Source organism: Carya illinoinensis, chromosome 5 (genome assembly GCF_018687715.1).
Source record: "Carya illinoinensis cultivar Pawnee chromosome 5, C.illinoinensisPawnee_v1, whole genome shotgun sequence".
Classification (NCBI taxonomy): Eukaryota; Viridiplantae; Streptophyta; class Magnoliopsida; order Fagales; family Juglandaceae; genus Carya; species Carya illinoinensis.
In genome coordinates, this window is record NC_056756.1 from 5,379,064 (window position 1) to 5,398,143 (window position 19,080).

Sequence of the window (19,080 nt, forward strand, 5' to 3'; positions counted from 1 at the left end):
AACTATTGGATTGAAGAGAGCTTTTACTAATTCAACATTCCACCAACCCATATTTGTGTCTAGTAAATCCTTAACTTTCAAATTTTCCTGGCTAGGACAGAGTTTTACACCTTGAAAAACATCCGGCTGGATTCCAGGAATCTAAGAATCTTGAAAAACCCTTGTTTGAGCCCCATTTCCCACTCTCCACAAGCAACTAGATTTAGCAGAGCAAGATCACTATGAATACCCTTCCAAACATACGAGGAAATTAAACCACTTTTAGAGTCAAACAAAGAACACTTTGGGAAATACTGAGCTTTAAAAACTTTGTAGAGAAGAGAGTCTTCCTTAGAAAGTAACCGCCAACCTTGTTTTGCTAGGAGTACCATATTGCCAAAAAAATGAACAACCAAGGCATGCCAAAATTACCACAAAAAAATAAAAATAAAAAAGGCAACGCGTACGTGGTATTATATTTATCAGGGGCAATGGAGACTTTTTCTTGGTATTTTTCTAATTTTGTTGCTATGATATATTTGGATGAAGAAAATAATCGGGATTTTGATATTTGCTCTCTCGATGATATTTAAAGTCTCTTTTTCAATACCTTGTTTCTTTGGAGCTATAACTCTAGACTTCAATCTATATATTGCTCCTAGCTTCTCTTGTATTTATCTTGATTAATACGTGGACCATCTCAATTTCTGTATTAATAAAAATATGTTTTATAAAAACAAGTTATGCATACGCTCTGTAGTCGTCTATAATCAATGGCCAAATGCACAAACTTTAGACACCTACGTTCTATATATTCATATATGCCCAAACAGCATCTGTCGAAATATTCTTACATCGCTTTGCTTTGTTGTATTTTGGGTGGGTTTTGCGTTTAAGATTCGGATCTTTTAGAATCTCTATTTGAATTTTAGGCGTAGTATTCACTTGAGAGAGATATAAACATATAAATGAGCCCTACTACATATTTATTGAATATTTAACATTATTAAAAGATTCATGATTCTAATAACTAAAAATATTATAAAACCTTGAAATGAAGTATTTATTTCTTCTTCACTCTATATACATAGTTCGAATAAAGCATCTGATCATCCCCGCTTTCAAAGTATTTATCCTAATTTCAGTACTATTTAAATCAAACCTCAATATGATTTGCAATTTTTAAAAGAAAAAAATTTTGGTCAGAAAAGAATACTAATTAACCTGACAAATAAATTAAATGAACGATCGTGCTATACCCATCTAGGGTGTTGTTTAAGAGATTCTCCCAATAAAGCTATTTTTTCTTTTTCTTTTTATTCTTTTCATACATTTTTTTATATCCTTAAATATATATATATATATATATATATATATATATATATTTAAATTTACAATATCATTAAAAAATAATTTCTTAATCTTTAAATAAATAATAATAATAATAATTGAGATCTATTAATGTCGTAACATTCACCGGACATATAACATTATTTTTAAAGTGGTGCTATATCAATCAAGGGTGTAGCCCGAAGATGGGTCCCGATTAAACTATTTGGGCTTCTTTTTTTTCTTTTTGATTTTATTTTTTTATATTCCTGCACATATAAAAAAAATTTCACAACATTACTTAAAAACATGTTTCTTTAAATTTTTTTAAAAAATAAAAAAAATATCGAGATGCATTTGTCGAGATCAGTAGCACTATTCTTATTCTTAAATGAAAATCTTATCATAGAGAGTACACTACAAGAAAAACGGTCTTTTGCAGCGATTTGTATATTGTTGCAAAAAACAATCACTGCAATAGATAATCTATTGCAGCGATTTTAATTTTGTCGCATGATTTTTAAATTAAAAGCGGAAGAAGTCCTTAATTTTACATTTGCAGCGAAAAATACGACGTTTGCATAGATTTTGATCGCTGGTGTTACTAAAACACGTTCCAACACCTAAATAATCGTTGTTATTACTTCTGGGCGCCAAAATTTTACGAATTGTTTTATTTTTCCCCCCGATTTCTTTTCTTCTCCACTTCTCTCTGTTCTTTCCTTCTCCAAAATCGCCCGAGTGTCTATGCCCAGTTCTTTTCCTCTCTCTGTAATTTCCTTCGATCACCAACCTTAGTTCCTCCGCCCCATTTACCTACCACGGCTACCCATTGACCCAACAACCCATCAAACTCCATCTTAAAATCCTCAACATCCACCCTTCCCAATGACCTTTCCTTTTCTCCCTTCCCTCTACTCCAAACGCCCCTTCCATTTTTTTCTTGGCTAATTCTCTTTTCCTTTCTCTCTTTCTCCCATTCTCTCTTCCCTCTAGATTGGCCCGATCCTCCCTCTCTCCCCTTCTCTCCATTTTTCATTTTCTTTTCCCAGTTACGTTACTGCTTTCCTCCTCCGAAGGTTGTCGATTTCTTCTCTCTTGGCTTAGGTTAGGAGCAGTCGGCAGTTGGCAGTTGGCAGTTTCGTATCGGTGGAAGACAGAATGTTGACATCAAATTTTCACTTCTTGCATCGTTGTGTTCGGACTTGTGCTTTCTGCCCTAGACTGCCTCTCCGAGTTGGTCTATTTCGATTTCTATTGTGGGGAAAGGGTAAAATTCCTACTTTGGCTTGTGGATTCGATTTGTATTTGTATTGGTTGATTTTTTTTAAACTCATTTAATCAGTGATGCTTTCGAAGGTTGGCAAGTAGTATTTGATATCTGGATTCAATCTGTGATCCTTTCTGCATTTGTAAATTTCGAAGTTTGCTTCCTAATTGAATTTGAATGGCTTATTTCTAGTTGCTAGGATTATTAGGTTGGCAATGCTAAAATGAAGCTGGCGTGTAGTCTGAGTTGGGTTTATTTTGAGTGAAGTAAAATCGGATTTTTTCGAGTCTATTTAGTTTAATGCATATTTTGGCTGAAGAGAAGACTTTGAGCAAACTGTGGGTGATATTTAGTTGCAAAAACCAGAGATCTAATTTTTTTTATTAAGTTCTGGAAATTAGAATTCAGGGATAATATTTATGAGGAAGTTTATCAAAATTGGTAATTCATTGGATTGGTTTAACTTGGGAATGCCGATGGTTGCTATGTTGGTTGAAAAATGCAGTAATTGGGGCTGTGAGTATTTTTCTGCATAGTGCAGGCTTTTATCAGAAGATATTAATTGGTCTTATAGATGTTAAGTTCAAATTGGAGATTGAGTTTGGACTGCATAGTGTAGGATTATTCTCAGTTCGAGTTTGGTACATGAAAATGTGTAATGCAGTAATTGGGGCTATGAGTATTTTTCTGCATAGTGCAGGCTTTTATCAGAAGAGTATAGGAGCATAGTACATGCTTTTCTCATAATAGCAAAGTTTGTGATGTTTTTCATCGTTGACATAGAAATAAAGGAGACGAGAGGATAGGTTATCAAATTATTCAACTAAATTTTTTGAATAAAGGTTCTATTTATTAAATAATAACTGAAGGTCTGCTGAATTAATTACATGGAGTATTTGTGATGCATGCACACATGGACATAGAGAGAATTGAAGGGGAAGCAATCGATTCAATTATATAGAGGGAGATCAACATAGATGGTTAGTGATTAACATCAAAGAAAATTTAGGAGACTTGGAGCCACCCTTATCAACTGATTGTTGTATCTACAGGCTTCAAACTAATGAAGAGTTGTTCACTCCTCTGCAACACTCAAACTGTAATGTCTAGTGATTTAGTAGACACAATAAAGAGTTTGGAAGGAAATGTTACTTTATCTAGAATCCAATTAGTTGACTGATGCAATTGGTTTTTATTTTTATATTTTAAGCATCTCGAATATATATTACTTTATCTAGAAGGATGACTCTAGTCTTAATAAACCATTTAAGCAACTCAGCAATAGTACTTATCACTCAAGCCTGTTGTAAGGTTTCAGGTCTTAATTGCTCTTTAGTAATTATTTTTCAAACATAAGTGTAATCTCTCTAATTTGTATTTGGAAATGATAGTACTAAATCAAGGGATGTGAAATAATCCCCTCCATGCCAAGCGCATGATCTTGATCTGAATGATCAGCCAATCTTTGCTCTTTCTTCCCTTTTGAGTTCAAAATGATTATTAAACAATTAACTTTATTTAGTTGCCACCTTAACTTTGAGCTTTAATATATATAATCCCCCTCTCTTTCATCCTTGTTATATTCATTTATTTTTAGTCATATATAGCCATAGCTCAATCTAAAAACCAATATAAATGATATAAATGATGTTGAACATTTCAGTTGCCCATTTATTTCCTTGTTCCCTTGTCTTGCAGAATGGATACTCTTCACTTCTATCATTCACAGTGACTGACATTAACAATATAGTGACAAATAAGAGCAGTAAGGGAAATTACCAAGAAAGCAAGGATTTCTTTGTTTGTTTAATTCTTGTTTTCTTCTTTAAAGTAAGTTTCTTCCCCAAAACTACATATTTTCTTCTTCTCTTTTTTGCTATGTTGCCCTAGCTCTTAGTGTAAATGGAGGTATTGTTACTGCTTGTGTTTTCCAATATCAATTCATATTTATAATTTTCTTCTTGTGTATATCATTACATAAACAAGTAATTGTTTATGTAAACATCTAACTATTAGAGTTCTGAAGAAGAACTACAAAGTGTTTTGGTTCTATTTTGAGATGATGGGCATCATTTGAAGATAGCCCTCTGTTTTAGTGAAAGCTTTTGCTCTGACTCGATTTTTTGGTTAGGCTTAGATGACTCTTCATGTTATATAATAGGAAAGTATTTGAGCACTATGCTCACTTGCGACCCTAAATTGTGAATTTAAACAAATTTAAAAACCGTAACTTTGTCAGAATTTATACTTGAGATCCTAATTTGGGAGCATTCAATTTCAGTTCAGCTGATGGCTTTGTGTATCTAAGGTAGATTTCTATATTTATGTCTATATATATATGCTTACATTCATACATACATACTACCTATAAATGCTCACACATACATAGAAAGAGAGATCGATTTGGCTCTTCTGTGCTTGAGCTGGACGATGAAAAGTTATTGTGATGCATCTGCTACACTTGTGGTCTTTGAGCGAAGGTATGCATCCATGTCTTATGATGGCCAGATGGACACTTACATGGCATAGATACTAGTAAGAACCTTTTTTCATCAGTTAATGTTGCTATGTTGTTGAAACATCATTTCCATAAACTATATTTGGAATTTAATTATCAAATTTCATATTTGCCATTAGGTATGCATCTCTGGAAAATTATGTCGCTGAGCCAATCATAAGTTCAACAGAAAAGCAGCCACTCCTTGAAACTCCAGGAGAAGTAAGCTTTGCATTTTGTTATAAGCAGTTAATATTCTAGAAAGATTGGAAGTCTCTGTTGGAAAGAATTGATCAATTTGATAAAAATCGATCTCTTTGGAAGTAATTCACCAGATTAGATGTTGTATTTTTTACTTTTGTGTTTGCCATCAAATATTTCTGCCACACTTTAAAAAGTTGTCAACCTATACTGTTATTTCTTTGGAGTTTGTAATTTTTTTCCTATAATTTGTAGCTATATATATATGTCATTGGGTGTGTGTGTGTTTGTGTGTGTGTGTGTATATACAACTTACATAAAAAAAATGTATATATACACATTTGAATTTGTAATATATACATCTCTTTAGAGAGCTGGTTTAGAACATTGTATATGTTGGTGTTATAAGCAATAGCTAATGCACACGAGAGATAGGAGTACATATATATATATACTCTAACTGATTAGGCCCTTTTTGGACAGCAGTCATTACTTTTTTATAAATTGCCTATGCATGTGTTTTTGCTTGTATAATGTAACTGTGGCCATATAATGTAAATTAAAAAATTGATGATGGTGGTTTATTGATGTGGTAAACCAAGGAAGATGATTCCTGATGTGCTTACATGTTGAAGAATTATTATTATTTTTCCCTATCTTCCTGAATCAAGGGTGGCAGAGATTTGATTAGCTAAACTTTTAGTCTTAGAAGCATCTGTTATTTATTTCTAGTCAAGTAATGCACCATATAAAAATAATAGTTTTTAATCCTCTACAAATCTTTTGATATAAGTTTGGAAGTACTGGTTTTTTAGTCAAGTAATGCTTTGTGTTTTTGCTTAATCTATATATATTTAGATTGGTTGCTGCAAGTCCTATGGATAATTATCTCTACTTTGATCATAAAAGTGTAGTTTGAAAGCAGTGGAGACCTAAATAAATATCTAAGCAAATTGTTTGTAAATTTGTATAGGAGTTTTGGTTTGGACAGTTATTGATGAGCTTCTAGTGTTAACAATACACATTTTTCCAGAATTTTAATAAAAAGAGGTTTGATTCTAAAGTTGTACTTTACTTGAATGAAGTTCTACTTTGAGATTAGTAAATTAGATTGATGCTGATGTGTTACAACTACTATGAAAAGTAGGTTTTCATGCATTCTTTACCTATAATAAGGCTTTCTCCTGTTTGTATGACTTCATGCTCCACTTTCCAGGTTTTTTGTTCTACTAATTAGTTGGTATTGTGTCTTTCCAGAAAACTCATATACAGGTATGCCTTTGAATATGGGAGCAATTACTTTTAGTTGAAAGTGATGAAGTGCACTTAGGATCAACTTGAAGTTTCTGCTTGGCTATGTACTGAACATATTTCTACTTGTTGTATACTGAATGTACTGAACATATTTCTACTTGTTGTATACTGAATGTATTTTGTTGTTATTTTCTATGTACCCTTTGTATTATTAAGTAAAGGGAATTAAATTATTAAGTAAAGGGAATTAAATTATTAAGTAAAGGGAATTAAATCCTAGCTGATCTATTAACTTTGCTTCTAATACAAGTGAAAAAAATTACTGAAACTGTATGTTTCAGTAGTAATTTTTTTTTTAATTTTGTAATTAAGTATTTGCAGCGATTTTTAGTCGATGCAAATAGGCCAAAATTCATTGCAAATCATTAGTTTCAAGCGATTTTATCCTTGAAAAGTTTGCCAAATGCAACAAAGGAAGTAAGCGTTGCTTTTGTGCATTTGCAGTGCTTTTTGAATTTTTGCAGCGATTTTAGTCCTTGCAAAAAGTATCAAAAGCAGCGCTAGAATGGTATGTTGCTTTTGATGTACACAAATTGCAGCGCTTATAAATCAATTGCAGCGATTTTTAGTGTTGCAAAAAAGGCAAAAACAACGAACCAAATGTAGCGCTGTTCTTGTTGGGGGCTATTGCAACAAAATTTAATGATATAGCAAGGATAAATTTCGCTGCAATTGATCAAATGCAGCGCCATGGCAGTCACATGGGGTGGCCATTTGCAGCGTGAAATTAGTGATTTTGCAGCGGTTTAAAAACGCTGCAAATGAAGTCTTTTGCAGCGTTTTTTCAATAACGTTGCTATTGATTAAAAATATCACTTTTATACTCTCGAACATGCAAGGAGGGTAATAACGATACAATTGATCAATTACAACGTTTTTTTAATATATTTGCAACGATTTTAAGCGCTGCAAAAGGGCTAATTTCTTGTAGTGGTATTTGTCATTATCTGTTACTTTTCTGTAATTCCACCACCGGTCCCAACTATAATATCATCAGCTAACTAATCTAGCGCATATGGTTAAACTCTTTTATTCTCTTCTTCTTTTTATTTTTTTCTTTTTCCCTTCAGCAATATTTCTACGTATGGCCCAATCGATAAATCGAATTATGATTTTCCCTTCTCATTACAAAAACAAGTAAAATGAATTTGCTTTTTTTGTTTACATTACGAAACCAATCTAGAGAAGGAGAAGGAAAAGAATTGATTAATATTATAATTAAACAACCTAAATTTTTGAGAGAAATAGCATAGATCAGTGTGCGTTCACCGGATCATGTCATTTATGAGACCTGAGAGCTTCTTTTCGTAAGCTGATCGAAGGAGAATAATTGGAGAAATGGATGACAATGAGGTGATCGGGTACTAATTGAAAACGACAGATCACATGTCGTATTTTTTTTTGTTTTTCTCTTTTCGTTTCATTTTTTCATCACAAGTACTCTTAATATGTTACGATCACAAGTACAATATGATACAACTTGAGCCCCTTTAATTTGTTACAATCACAAGTACATGGTGATTACTTTTCAGCCTGTATTAATTGATTTCAACGTCTTTTTTTTTTTTTTTTTTAATCTCAAGCTCGAAGCTATTAATTAATTTCCAATGAAGAAATGTGGAAATTAAGCGGATCGAAAACAAAAGTTTGATTCTTGCATGTAGTTTGTCTTGTATATACCTTCAAGTACTCGTGTTATTGTTGAACTAATCAAAATGGCCCAATGCTAGCTGTATGTGTGTATGCATGGACCAATATGCAAAATCTATTGATGATCAAGGTCTTGCTACTAGAAATATATCGATCGATTGAAAGGAGCCAATTTTTGATTTAGTATACTCTTGTTAGCGATATTAGTTGTATATGAACAAAATTGAGAAACAAGTGACACCAAAACATCCACAATAAAATTGAAAATACAACATTAATAATGCATTTTATTGATTCCATGTCGACACACGTACACAAAATGATTGACAATAATTTAACAAATTTACTTTCCCATGCTAATGCAAACTTACACGCTTACAGGATGCAAGAGATTTATTATTATATTGATCACGACATTCTAGCATAAACATTGACAGTAATAAAGATGTTCAAATAATATATAGCAGCGATGACGAGGATGAAACCTTTGGATGTCCTAAAATATTAGCCCAGTACCATGAAACTTTTCTTTAAAAATGTCATCTAATTTCTTTGACATCTGAGGTGTTAAGTAATTTACCCAATCTCCAATTTCACCTCGACGAAAAAGGCTTTCCGTCTTCATGTTGTGGGTTGTTCCACTTTTATTCACCGCCAACTTGCTCAAATAATCAAAACTACACAATCTTGAAATATCATTTACCATACCTTTTGTCTCTTCTTCTGAAGAAAAGGGACACCCCAAGAACTCGGCTATTCTCTTCAAGTGAGTGGTGGGTCGCTCTTTCAATTCCTCATATCTCAAGCAGAGTACCCTTTGAGGCTTTTCTAAACTTTCATTCCAATAGCTCAAAACATGATCCCAATATGGCCCAAAGTTACTCACTCCTTGACAAAACTTATCAAAAGTTTCTTCAAATGAATCGGTTGTCCTCCCATTATTTTTTAGGAAGTGCCAAAGTGACACAAAGGTATCCTTAGGATTCCTATACAAATACACAATCTTACACGTTGAGTCCTTAACAGATGTTGGTAGCAATGTATAAGGTAAATGAGTTGAAAAGAGCCTTGGAGAGGGGAAGGAGGTGAGATCTGGAACCTCTTTTTGATTGTAGAGATGTAAGTCCAAGTAGGGCACAAGAATATGAGGATTGTTTGTGAGCAATGGATGTTTTTGAAGATCTAGATGATGCTTTCGGTTCACTATAGCAAACAAGATAGCCTTCAACCAAGTAGTGCCAACTTTGGGAGGGGTCATCATTAGAATATCAGTCTCACGAGCTTGGAAGTGTTTTTGGAGGGATAAAACTCCCTGCATGAACCTAGTTGGAAACCAAAATCCACGGTACTGACTTAGGAAGCCTGCTGTTGGGAGGGAGGATATGAAGTCCCCGTATTGATCTGGGGTTAGTTCATCTTCTTGCAAGTGCTGGGAAAAAGATGGATCGAGTGTAGACATGATTCAAGAAGGAAGGGAACTACAAAGTACTGACGTAGTAGTCCGTTTCACCTAAATTGTTCAGTACGTGGTTGATATTACAGACGTGCCTAGGTACTCTCGATGTTATGGGTATATATAGAGAAGTACACCCGATCGAGGTATATTATAAATAATTTGGGTCTTTTAAAAGAAAAAAAATATATGCGTACACAGATTTGATTCTTGCAGAATTGTTCGTACCTAATCACAAACAATGTGATTGGCACGTTAATCCATCATGACTCAGAAGTAATTGGGCACAATTGACAGCTAATGGGTCTAGGAGAATGAGTCATTGTCTGACTTTTTTGTGGGTATAGTTAAATGTTCACTGACTTCACCAATCAATCTGCAGCAAACTTTCTTGAACCACAAAATATATATATATATATAGCCATAAAAAAATAAAAAATTGTGCATATATTTTGTATTGAGTTTTTTTTTTTTTTATTATTATTTAATAGTTAAGGAATTGTTTTTCAATAATTTTTTATTTTTTTTTTTATCTTTAAAAATGTTTTAAGGGATTTAAAGTATGATTGAAGAAAAAAAAATTCCTATAACTTTCAGTACCTATACCATACCGAATTTTCGACGAGAGAAACGCCACTCAAATGTGTCTATAAACATATATGTATATAAAGATTTTAAAAAGTTGAAAGTTTTATTTAAAGGACATATGAATCATGCGAAACTACTATTAGTTAACACTTGAAAACCAAGGCAATGAGGAGCACATCTCAAGAAAAGCATCTTTCCAGGCTTTTTAAGCTTTCATTCCAACAATTCAGAATATCATGATCCAAATAGGGTCCGTATGTAACAACTCCCCTACAAAACTTATCACACGCCTCTTCAAACGATCAAGCGAGACGTTGGTTATATTCAACCAGTTCTCGAAGTGCCAAGCTGATATAAAAATTTTATAAGATTCCTACACATACACACAATCTTAGATGCCAAGTCCTTCACAGATGTTGGTAACAATATATAAGATAAATGAGTTAAAAAGAGTATCGGAGAGGTATGAGTTGAGATCTGAAACCTCTTTTTTGCTGTAGAGAAAGATTTCTAAGAAGGTTACAAGACTATATGGGTTGTTTGTGAGTAGAGGGTGTTGTAGAAGATTTATATCATTAAACTAATATAACTTCAACCAGAAGTTCATGATTGGCAACGGAATTATGTTAAAAAAAATACTTAAAGATAAAAAATAAAAATAAAAGTCACAAATTCATAGTAAATGGATAGTAGGAGATATTAAACTTATCATTATTCAAAATCTTCTACCAAGTGTATATTTTTTACCCACTCTAGATTTTAGAATACCGTGCAGAAATCTGAATCCATGAATGTACTCATGAACTGTAAGCCAAGTTCTATTAAATATGATTTGAATTTTCTTAAAAGAAAAATAAAATATATGGTTAGAAAAAGGAAAAAAAATACTAATTAATGAAAGCTGATGAACAAACAAAATGAAGATCATAACGGTAGATTAAGTAGAAAGATTTTATTCTTGCACGATTGTTTATACGTACCTAATCACAACGTGATTCATGCAATCAATCATAAATTATAAGTGTAATTGGGCACTTTCACAGCTAAGATCTAGCTTGGGAATGGGAAAGCCATGTGCACATGCATGATATCTGAGCTCATAGAGTCATCACATGGCACTGCACTCCGATTCTTGCATGTTGCCACGTGCACTTTCACATGGCAACAAATTAAATATATAAGGGACAAAAGAAAATGAAAACGTGCAGAACAAACTTGTTGAGGGGATAAAGAATCTGTCCACGGACTTGACACAAGAGAAAGCGACTGGGGGCAGAAATGGAGATCTGAGTGGGGTGATAGAGAGAGACGGGTTTCAGGAAGGAGAGAATTATTTACTCGAACCGTTTCTATACCGTAAATAATTAGAAAAATGATATCATTACAATTCTCTTTTATAACTTTTTTACAGCCATATATTAAATGAGGAATATTTTTATAAAACAACTTATGAAAGTAACATCACTTTACATTAATACTTCCAAGTTAACACATGGTTATATAAAATTTATAAAAAAAAGTTGTAAGTGTAATTTAACATAAGGTTGTATAAAAGTTGTAAAAAAAGTTATATATATGAAAATAGTTACACCATTCGAGAGTTGCACCATTTAGAGTGAGTACTGAGAAAAATCACATATAGTGTAAAATTATTTTCTTTCTATTTTCTTTTGTTTTTTTCTAAAAAAATTTTAAACCCCTTCGACATTTTAAAAAAATCACATACTCAATAAAAAAAAAAAATACTTCAATATTGAGTGATTTTTTACATGCATGTTTTCAATATATATAATATATCTATATTCTTATGTGTTTTGCAGTTCAATGCATGGCATGGATCCGATCAGTACTACGTACTAGCTAGGTTCTTATGTTGTGCGTGAGAGAGCTTTTTGTAATTTGGATGAGCACTTGATGTGATGCCCATATAATTGACATCTTTCGATCTTTGAAAAAAAGAAATTAAGAGCTCTTCTGTACTCAAGATAAAACCATAGTTTTGCACTTTGCATCTCCTTTTAATTAACACCGATATATATCAATACAACTTTATTTTAAATATTCCCAAACAAATTTCAACTTAAATCCAAACACATTACGTAATATAACAAATCCATTTTGCCAACCATCGACACAAGCGTATGTTGACAGTAATACAACAAATTTAATTATTTTGCTGACTAAATGTCAACTAACAAACATCAACAATGTATTCAATGCATAACAGGGATCCAAGAAAAATATGATGTAACTTGAAGACTTAAAGTTTCAATCCAGTACCATGAGGTGTGAAGTAATATTTCACCCAATGTCTAATACCGCCTCGGCGAAAAAATGATGCGTTGTTTGTGTATTGGCGCCATAGTGTCATGTGATGATCTAGAATGTGCCGCCTTGCATTTTTATTCACATCCTACTTGATGAAGTTATCAAATACATCATTCACCATACTTTTTGTTTCTTATTCTAGAGAAAACGGACAACCCAAGAACTCAGCTATCATTTTCAAATGGGTGGCGGGTTGCTCTTTCATCTCCTTATACTTCAAGAAGAGTATATTTTGAGCAAGTTTTTCTATGCATGCTTTCCTTGTAACAATTCAAAAGATGATCTCGATAAGGGCTAAATAGACTCACTCCCAGGCCTATAGATGCGTGTGTTTTGGTTTCGATATCAACTACCACGAGACACTAACTAAATTAATATCATAACTTAGAAGTTTATCCAAAGTCTAATTTAAATGTTTTTATAATCTATAATATCTCCAAATTGTGTAATTAACTTGTATCTTTTACCCTTGAGTAGGTTTGGGGCCTCAAATGAGACACAAAATTCTCATCTAATCTCATTTGATCATCTCATTCTATTTATTTCCAAATATAATTTAAATACAAAATTTTCAAACTAATCATTATAAATTTTTAAAACTAATTATTACAATTTTTTAAAATTTCTAATAAAAAATAATATTATAAAACTATATACTTACAATATTTTTATTTTATAATATTTTTTATCAACTTTTTCTCTCCTTTGTCAAAATCTAGAAAATACTCAACTTAAACTATTTCACTACAATTCACAAACTATTTTATTACTATTTATAAAATTTTCATCTTATCTCACTCTCCAAAACTGCCTTTAGTTGAAGTTACTCCACTACATGATATCTCCCGATAAGCACAAAATTTTATTTTATTTTTTTCATTCATTTTGTTTAAATTCTTAAATATTTTTTTAAAAAGAAAATTATAACATTATGAAAAAATACTTCATTAATCACTAAAAATATTTTTTTTTATTACAGAAAATATATTGGAGAGCTTTTCTCGTATGAAGTAGCATTTCTGTTTTCTATTTTCTATTTTTTTTTTCTGTCCCCACAAAGTACAACCCATACTTCAATTGACAGGCAGTAACGTTCAGACATATATCTGAATCCATATTTTTTTTTTAGCTCTGCTACAGATCAGCCACTATTCACAGCTAATCCGGAGCACACCTTACATGTCGGTGTGTTCTTTTTCTTTTTTCTTTTTTTTTAAATAACAAAATCCTGTTTCCCCCTCCCCCACCTGGTTCCCTCTCCCCTCACCGGATTCCCTCTCAGCTCACAGCCTCACCCAGCCCCTCCGTGCGCCACCTGCAGTGCCACCGGCCACCACCATTCGACTCCCCATCACGCCGGCCACCTCCAGCCACGTTCAAACCTCTACGGAAGCCTCAATGCGTAGCACCCTCTCTCAATCCGAAATGGGTTCTCCTACACAGTTTGCCGCTATTACCACCGCTGTCGTCAGCCTCCAGCCCCACCGTTGAGCACCACTAAGCCCACGGATTATGCCGCCACCCACGGTTTCCAGCCTCCCTCACCCATGGCTTCCAAACTCGAAATGGGTTTCACCCGAAATTGGTTCTACCCCTTACCCCGCCGTATGCCGCCACCCACGGCTTCCAGCCTCCACCTAGAGCCTCCCTCAGCCACCACCAACTCCACCCCCACCTCTCTCAGGCCCCTCCATCCACAGCCATTACTCTCATTTGGCCTAGATGGGCGACGGGGGGTACGAGTGGGGGAGAGGATGGCGTTGCAGGTTGCGGGTGGGGGAGAGGATGCCGACGCCGGGTGGGGGTGGGGGTGGGGATGCTGACACGGGTGGTGGGGGTGGGGGTAGAGGAGGGGCGGGGGCCGGGGCTTGGGCGACACAAGGGGTAGAGAGAGGGAGAAAAAAGACTTGGTTATGTTGTGGGGTGTTTTTGGTCTTTTTACCCTATGACACGTAAGGTGTGTTTTGGCTGCCCCCAAACAGACGCTGATGCCAATACTTTTTTTTTTTTTTTTTTTCCCACAGAGTACAAATTTTATATTATAGTTTTTTCCCACTCTATTTTAATACTACCGTTGAGACATTTACCCACACTCTATTGGTAGAAATGATATTTGCCATTGTAAAGTGCATAAATCTAGTATAATTATTTTTAAAAAAATGAGTTAATAAGAAACTTACTGTATGAAAAAAAAAATTAATTTTTTAATAAACTTCACTCCTTTTTATAAAAATTATATAACATTTACGCATTACAAGATTGTATATAGTATTACTTTTTTTTATTTTTTTTTAACCTCCCCACAAACCATACTTCAATCATTTCCCAAGCAAAAGAATGAAAAGAAAGGTAGGACATATATGCAAGCAATATGTCTGAAAAGCCAATACTTGGGTGTAAAAAAACCAAAAAACCGATTAAACTGGACTAGACCGATACCGATTTCTAAACGGTTCAGTGCGGTACCCATTTTTAAGAATCAAAATTGGTTTTAAACGCGGCACCGGTTTTCATATTTTGAAAATCTGTTTAAACAAAACCGGACTGATTATTTATAATTTTTTATATTATATTATATTATATGTTAAATTGATAATTAATATAACATGAGATTCTAATATTATTATTCAAATCTATTAGTCTTATAACATAAAATTAATCTTATAATTTTTAACATAACATTTGATATAATATATAAATTTTAGTTTTAAATATAAATATTAATATTAAGTTATTATATAAACTTATTTTGATATATATATATATATATATCAAGAATTAATACTTTTCTTGGTATAATAAATTAATATATATTCTTTTTGTAAATACCTCTTTTACACATTTGATCATATATATACTCATATAAAAAGTCTAACTTATAGAGACTATAATTAAATTCAATACTATACTAGTATATATTAAGTATTATAAAATAATATACTTATATTATAGTATAAATAGACTAAACGTTTAGTATATGTAAACATCATATTATTATTACTATAGATAATTCATAAAACTAGAAAAAGGGGACCGAAATTGGAAAAACTGAAAATTCTGGTATCGATAGTAAATCAGTTTGATATCGATTCTTAAATTTTCAAAACAAATATGTATCGATTTGGTTCTAAAAAAATATACAAAATCAGGCCAAACCGGACCAAACAAGCCACCATCGTACTTTTCCCGTCAAGTTTATTCAATGCCAATTGCATCATACTAAGATTTACATCACAAATTAGACAATGATAAATTAGGTGCTGTGCCAGAAGGCTACTGGCGCCCAAAGGCATTGAAATCATTTTTCAGTGAGATTGGGCAAATAGAAAATATAAGAGCCTTGATTTATAAGAAGCACAAAAGGAGCTACATCAATTTTTTTCTTTCTTTCTTTTGAAGAGCCAAAAAGCAAGATCATACTAAGTGAAACAATATTTTTTCTTACCCTTCAAAGTAACAAAAACTAACACCGTATGACTACTAATAGATCCAACTGTGAATAGCCAAAAGGAGGTCAATATAAAAATACAACAAAGCATTTCAAGAGTAATTCTAAATATATCTCTTAAATAAATAAGTTTCATGCAAGATTTTATAAAAAGTAAAGCTCACTAAAATAATAGATTTAATTTTTTTACAATTTTTTAGGCGAGGTTCACTTTTGCACAAAAGTACCATGTGGATGTACGTATCATTTCTCAATTATAAGGCAGTAGTAATGATTGTGCACAAGTCCAATATTTTTTATTTTCCACGCATGCAGCAGCATGGACCGCACCAGTTAGAGGTGACGCTCTAGCCTACTCCTCAAAGGCAATCATGTATTATATATAGGGAGGAAAAATCTACTTATAAGTATAACTATATATTAATATATATATTAATTTAATGTGATTAGTCAAAAAATAAATTTTATTGAAAATAATACTAATTTAAATTTTGAATATGAAAAAATTAGTATTAGTATGCAGATTAGTACGTAACTTTACTTATATGTAGCAAAAGTCATATAAGAAAAGGGTGTTGCTAGTGTGCTTGTCAATTTTGACCACGGAGCTTATCTACTAGTATAAATTTTTCTTCTTTTCTTTTTACATTTTTTTAACATATTTAAATATTTAAAAAAAACACCAATATACTAGAAGTCATTTCCCTATTAATCATTAAATAAAGAAAAAATTAAAAAAATTTAAATATATGAACAGTCAAAATGAGGGGGCAAACTCGACCAGCATACTAGCATTTTCCATAGAAAATGCTTGGAGACTGTCGGACCGACAAATTGGCCCCTAAATGAATCGATAAATGTTTTTTATTTAATGGTTAAAAAAGTGATTATTAGTGAATTTATATATTTTTTTTAATAAAATGTTTAAAGATGTTTAAAAATATATAAATGAAAAAGAAAAACAAGTTATATTGATCGGTCCAAACTATCGGTACTGGTAGCAGGATCCTTATATATACTGACTGTCTAATAATTGGATTTATTTCCTTTTGCATGTCTCTCGATCGTTAAACTAATGTAACTTCAACCGGAAGCTCATGATGATTGGGCAACGGAAATATGATTGTCCCATCCATGCATGAAAAGGTAATGGCTAAGTTATTTGTTTTGTCCAAATACAACATAAAGGTAGATGTATGAATGGGAAACCAAGTTTTTCCCAACCTATGATCAATAGAATGAAGAAAAATATTATAAGGTACTGAACCCAGGCTGTTGTTGGCACAAGAATTATATCCTTATGATCATCATGATATGCATCAAAAAGAGATAACAATTAGAGAATACAACATATATTTCTCACTTTATATGTCAACATAAATATTGATACAGAATAGACCCACTCACATATATAATAGGTACCGCTAACACAATTATTCATAAAAAATAAGGAAGCATTAATATAACCTAAAATTTGGTGATACAACTTAAAGATCTAAAATTTTAATCCTATAGAATGAAATTTTTCTTTGATCGTACGATCTAATTTCTCTACCAATTGAGGTGTGAAGTAGTTCACCCACCCTTCAACCTCACCGCGGTGGAAAAATGCAGCATACTTCACTCCTCGACGACAAACTCCACTTTTGTTCACCTCCAAGTTACTCAAATTTTTAGAACTACACAACCTTGAGATATTATTTACTACACCTTTGGCATCTTCTTCGGGGGGAAAAAGAACATCCTAAGAATTCAGCTAATCTTCTCAAGTGGGTGGAAGGCTGCTCTTTCATTTATCTTAAAAAAAGTATCTTTTGAGAATTTTTTAAACTTTCCTTCCAATAACGCACAACATTATCCCAATATGGCTGAAGGAACTCCCTCCCCTACAAAACTTATCTAAAGCCTCCTCAAGTGAGTCTTGGTCCAATTCAACTTGGTTTGGAAGTGCCGTAGTGAGACAAAAGTATCCTTGGGGTTCCTACACAAATACACAATCTTACAAGTTGAGTCCTTCACAGATGTTGGTAACAAGACATAAGACAAATGAGGTGAAAAGAGTCTAGGAGAGGTAAAAGGGATGAGATTTGGAACCTCCTTTTTATTGTATAGAATCAAATCCACATAAGATAGAAGAACATGAGGATTGTTTGTGAGTAGAGGATGTTCTTGAAAGTCAATGTAACGGTGCATCCTGTTCACCAAGGTGAACAAGATAGCCTTCAACCAAGTAGTGCCAACTTTGGGACAAGTTGCAAATAGAACGTCAGTGTCATGAGCTTGGAAGTGTTTCTGAAAAGCTAGAACTCCTTGCATGAACCGAGTTGGGATCCAAAATCCGTTGTATTGGCAGAGCGAGTCTTCTGTTGGCAAGGAGGATATGAAGTCCTTGCATTCTTGGGTCAGTTCATCATCTTCTTGTAGATTATAGGGACGAGGAGAAGCATCATGTTGATGTGTAGACATGTTAGTAGCTAGGTTAGTTGTAAATAATGCGGTTTTAACTCGTTTATTGCTTAACATTTATATATATGCTCGTTATATAAATATTGACACCAAGGCATGTTACAGTACTTCCCAAAAACAAAAAGGAAAAGACAAAACCCCTCGTTCATAATGAAGTGCGTGTATGACTGATCCGACAAACATTATCAAGTGTATACTTGATCCGACAGTATCCATTATCCAAGCATGATGCCATGATCTATATAATTTTATTTTTTAAAAAAGTATGGAAAGAAATAATGACAAAAAAAAAAAAAAAAAAATTGAAAGAAAGATAATTGGAAATGGGGCCACTAGGAAGTTAATTGGCCGAGAAGAGCTATGTTACCTTTTATTTATTTATTTTTTCTTCTAAGCAGGTATGTTACCTTCTTATTCGGCCAGTTAGTTGTCTTGGCTTGAGAACCGTGCTGCTGTATGACATTTTTGACTAATGCTATACGATCGTAAAGGAAGTTAAAAATATCTAAACATCGTATAATTATTTTAAAATATTTAATTTATTAATAAAAAATTAA

At 32.9% G+C, this 19,080-nt stretch overlaps 1 protein-coding gene, 1 long non-coding RNA gene and 1 pseudogene across 2 annotated transcripts; 1 reads left to right on the plus strand and 2 right to left on the minus strand.

The window, feature by feature from the left end:
* Positions 1-4,840: 4,840 nt before the first annotated feature.
* On the plus strand, positions 4,841-6,673 carry LOC122309122. The gene is made up of 3 exons (XR_006242346.1): positions 4,841-5,058; positions 5,216-5,297; positions 6,534-6,673. It is a non-coding gene; the product is annotated as an uncharacterized LOC122309122 (long non-coding RNA).
* A 1,827-nt stretch (positions 6,674-8,500) lies between these two features.
* On the minus strand, positions 8,501-9,798 carry LOC122311550 (cytosolic sulfotransferase 5-like). The gene has a single exon (XM_043126141.1). The coding sequence runs from the start codon at positions 9,697-9,699 to the stop codon at positions 8,737-8,739; it is 963 nt and encodes a 320-aa protein (XP_042982075.1). The 5' UTR covers positions 9,700-9,798; the 3' UTR covers positions 8,501-8,736.
* Positions 9,799-17,754: 7,956 nt separating this feature from the next.
* LOC122310005 lies at positions 17,755-18,523 on the minus strand (annotated as a pseudogene).
* Positions 18,524-19,080: the final 557 nt, after the last annotated feature.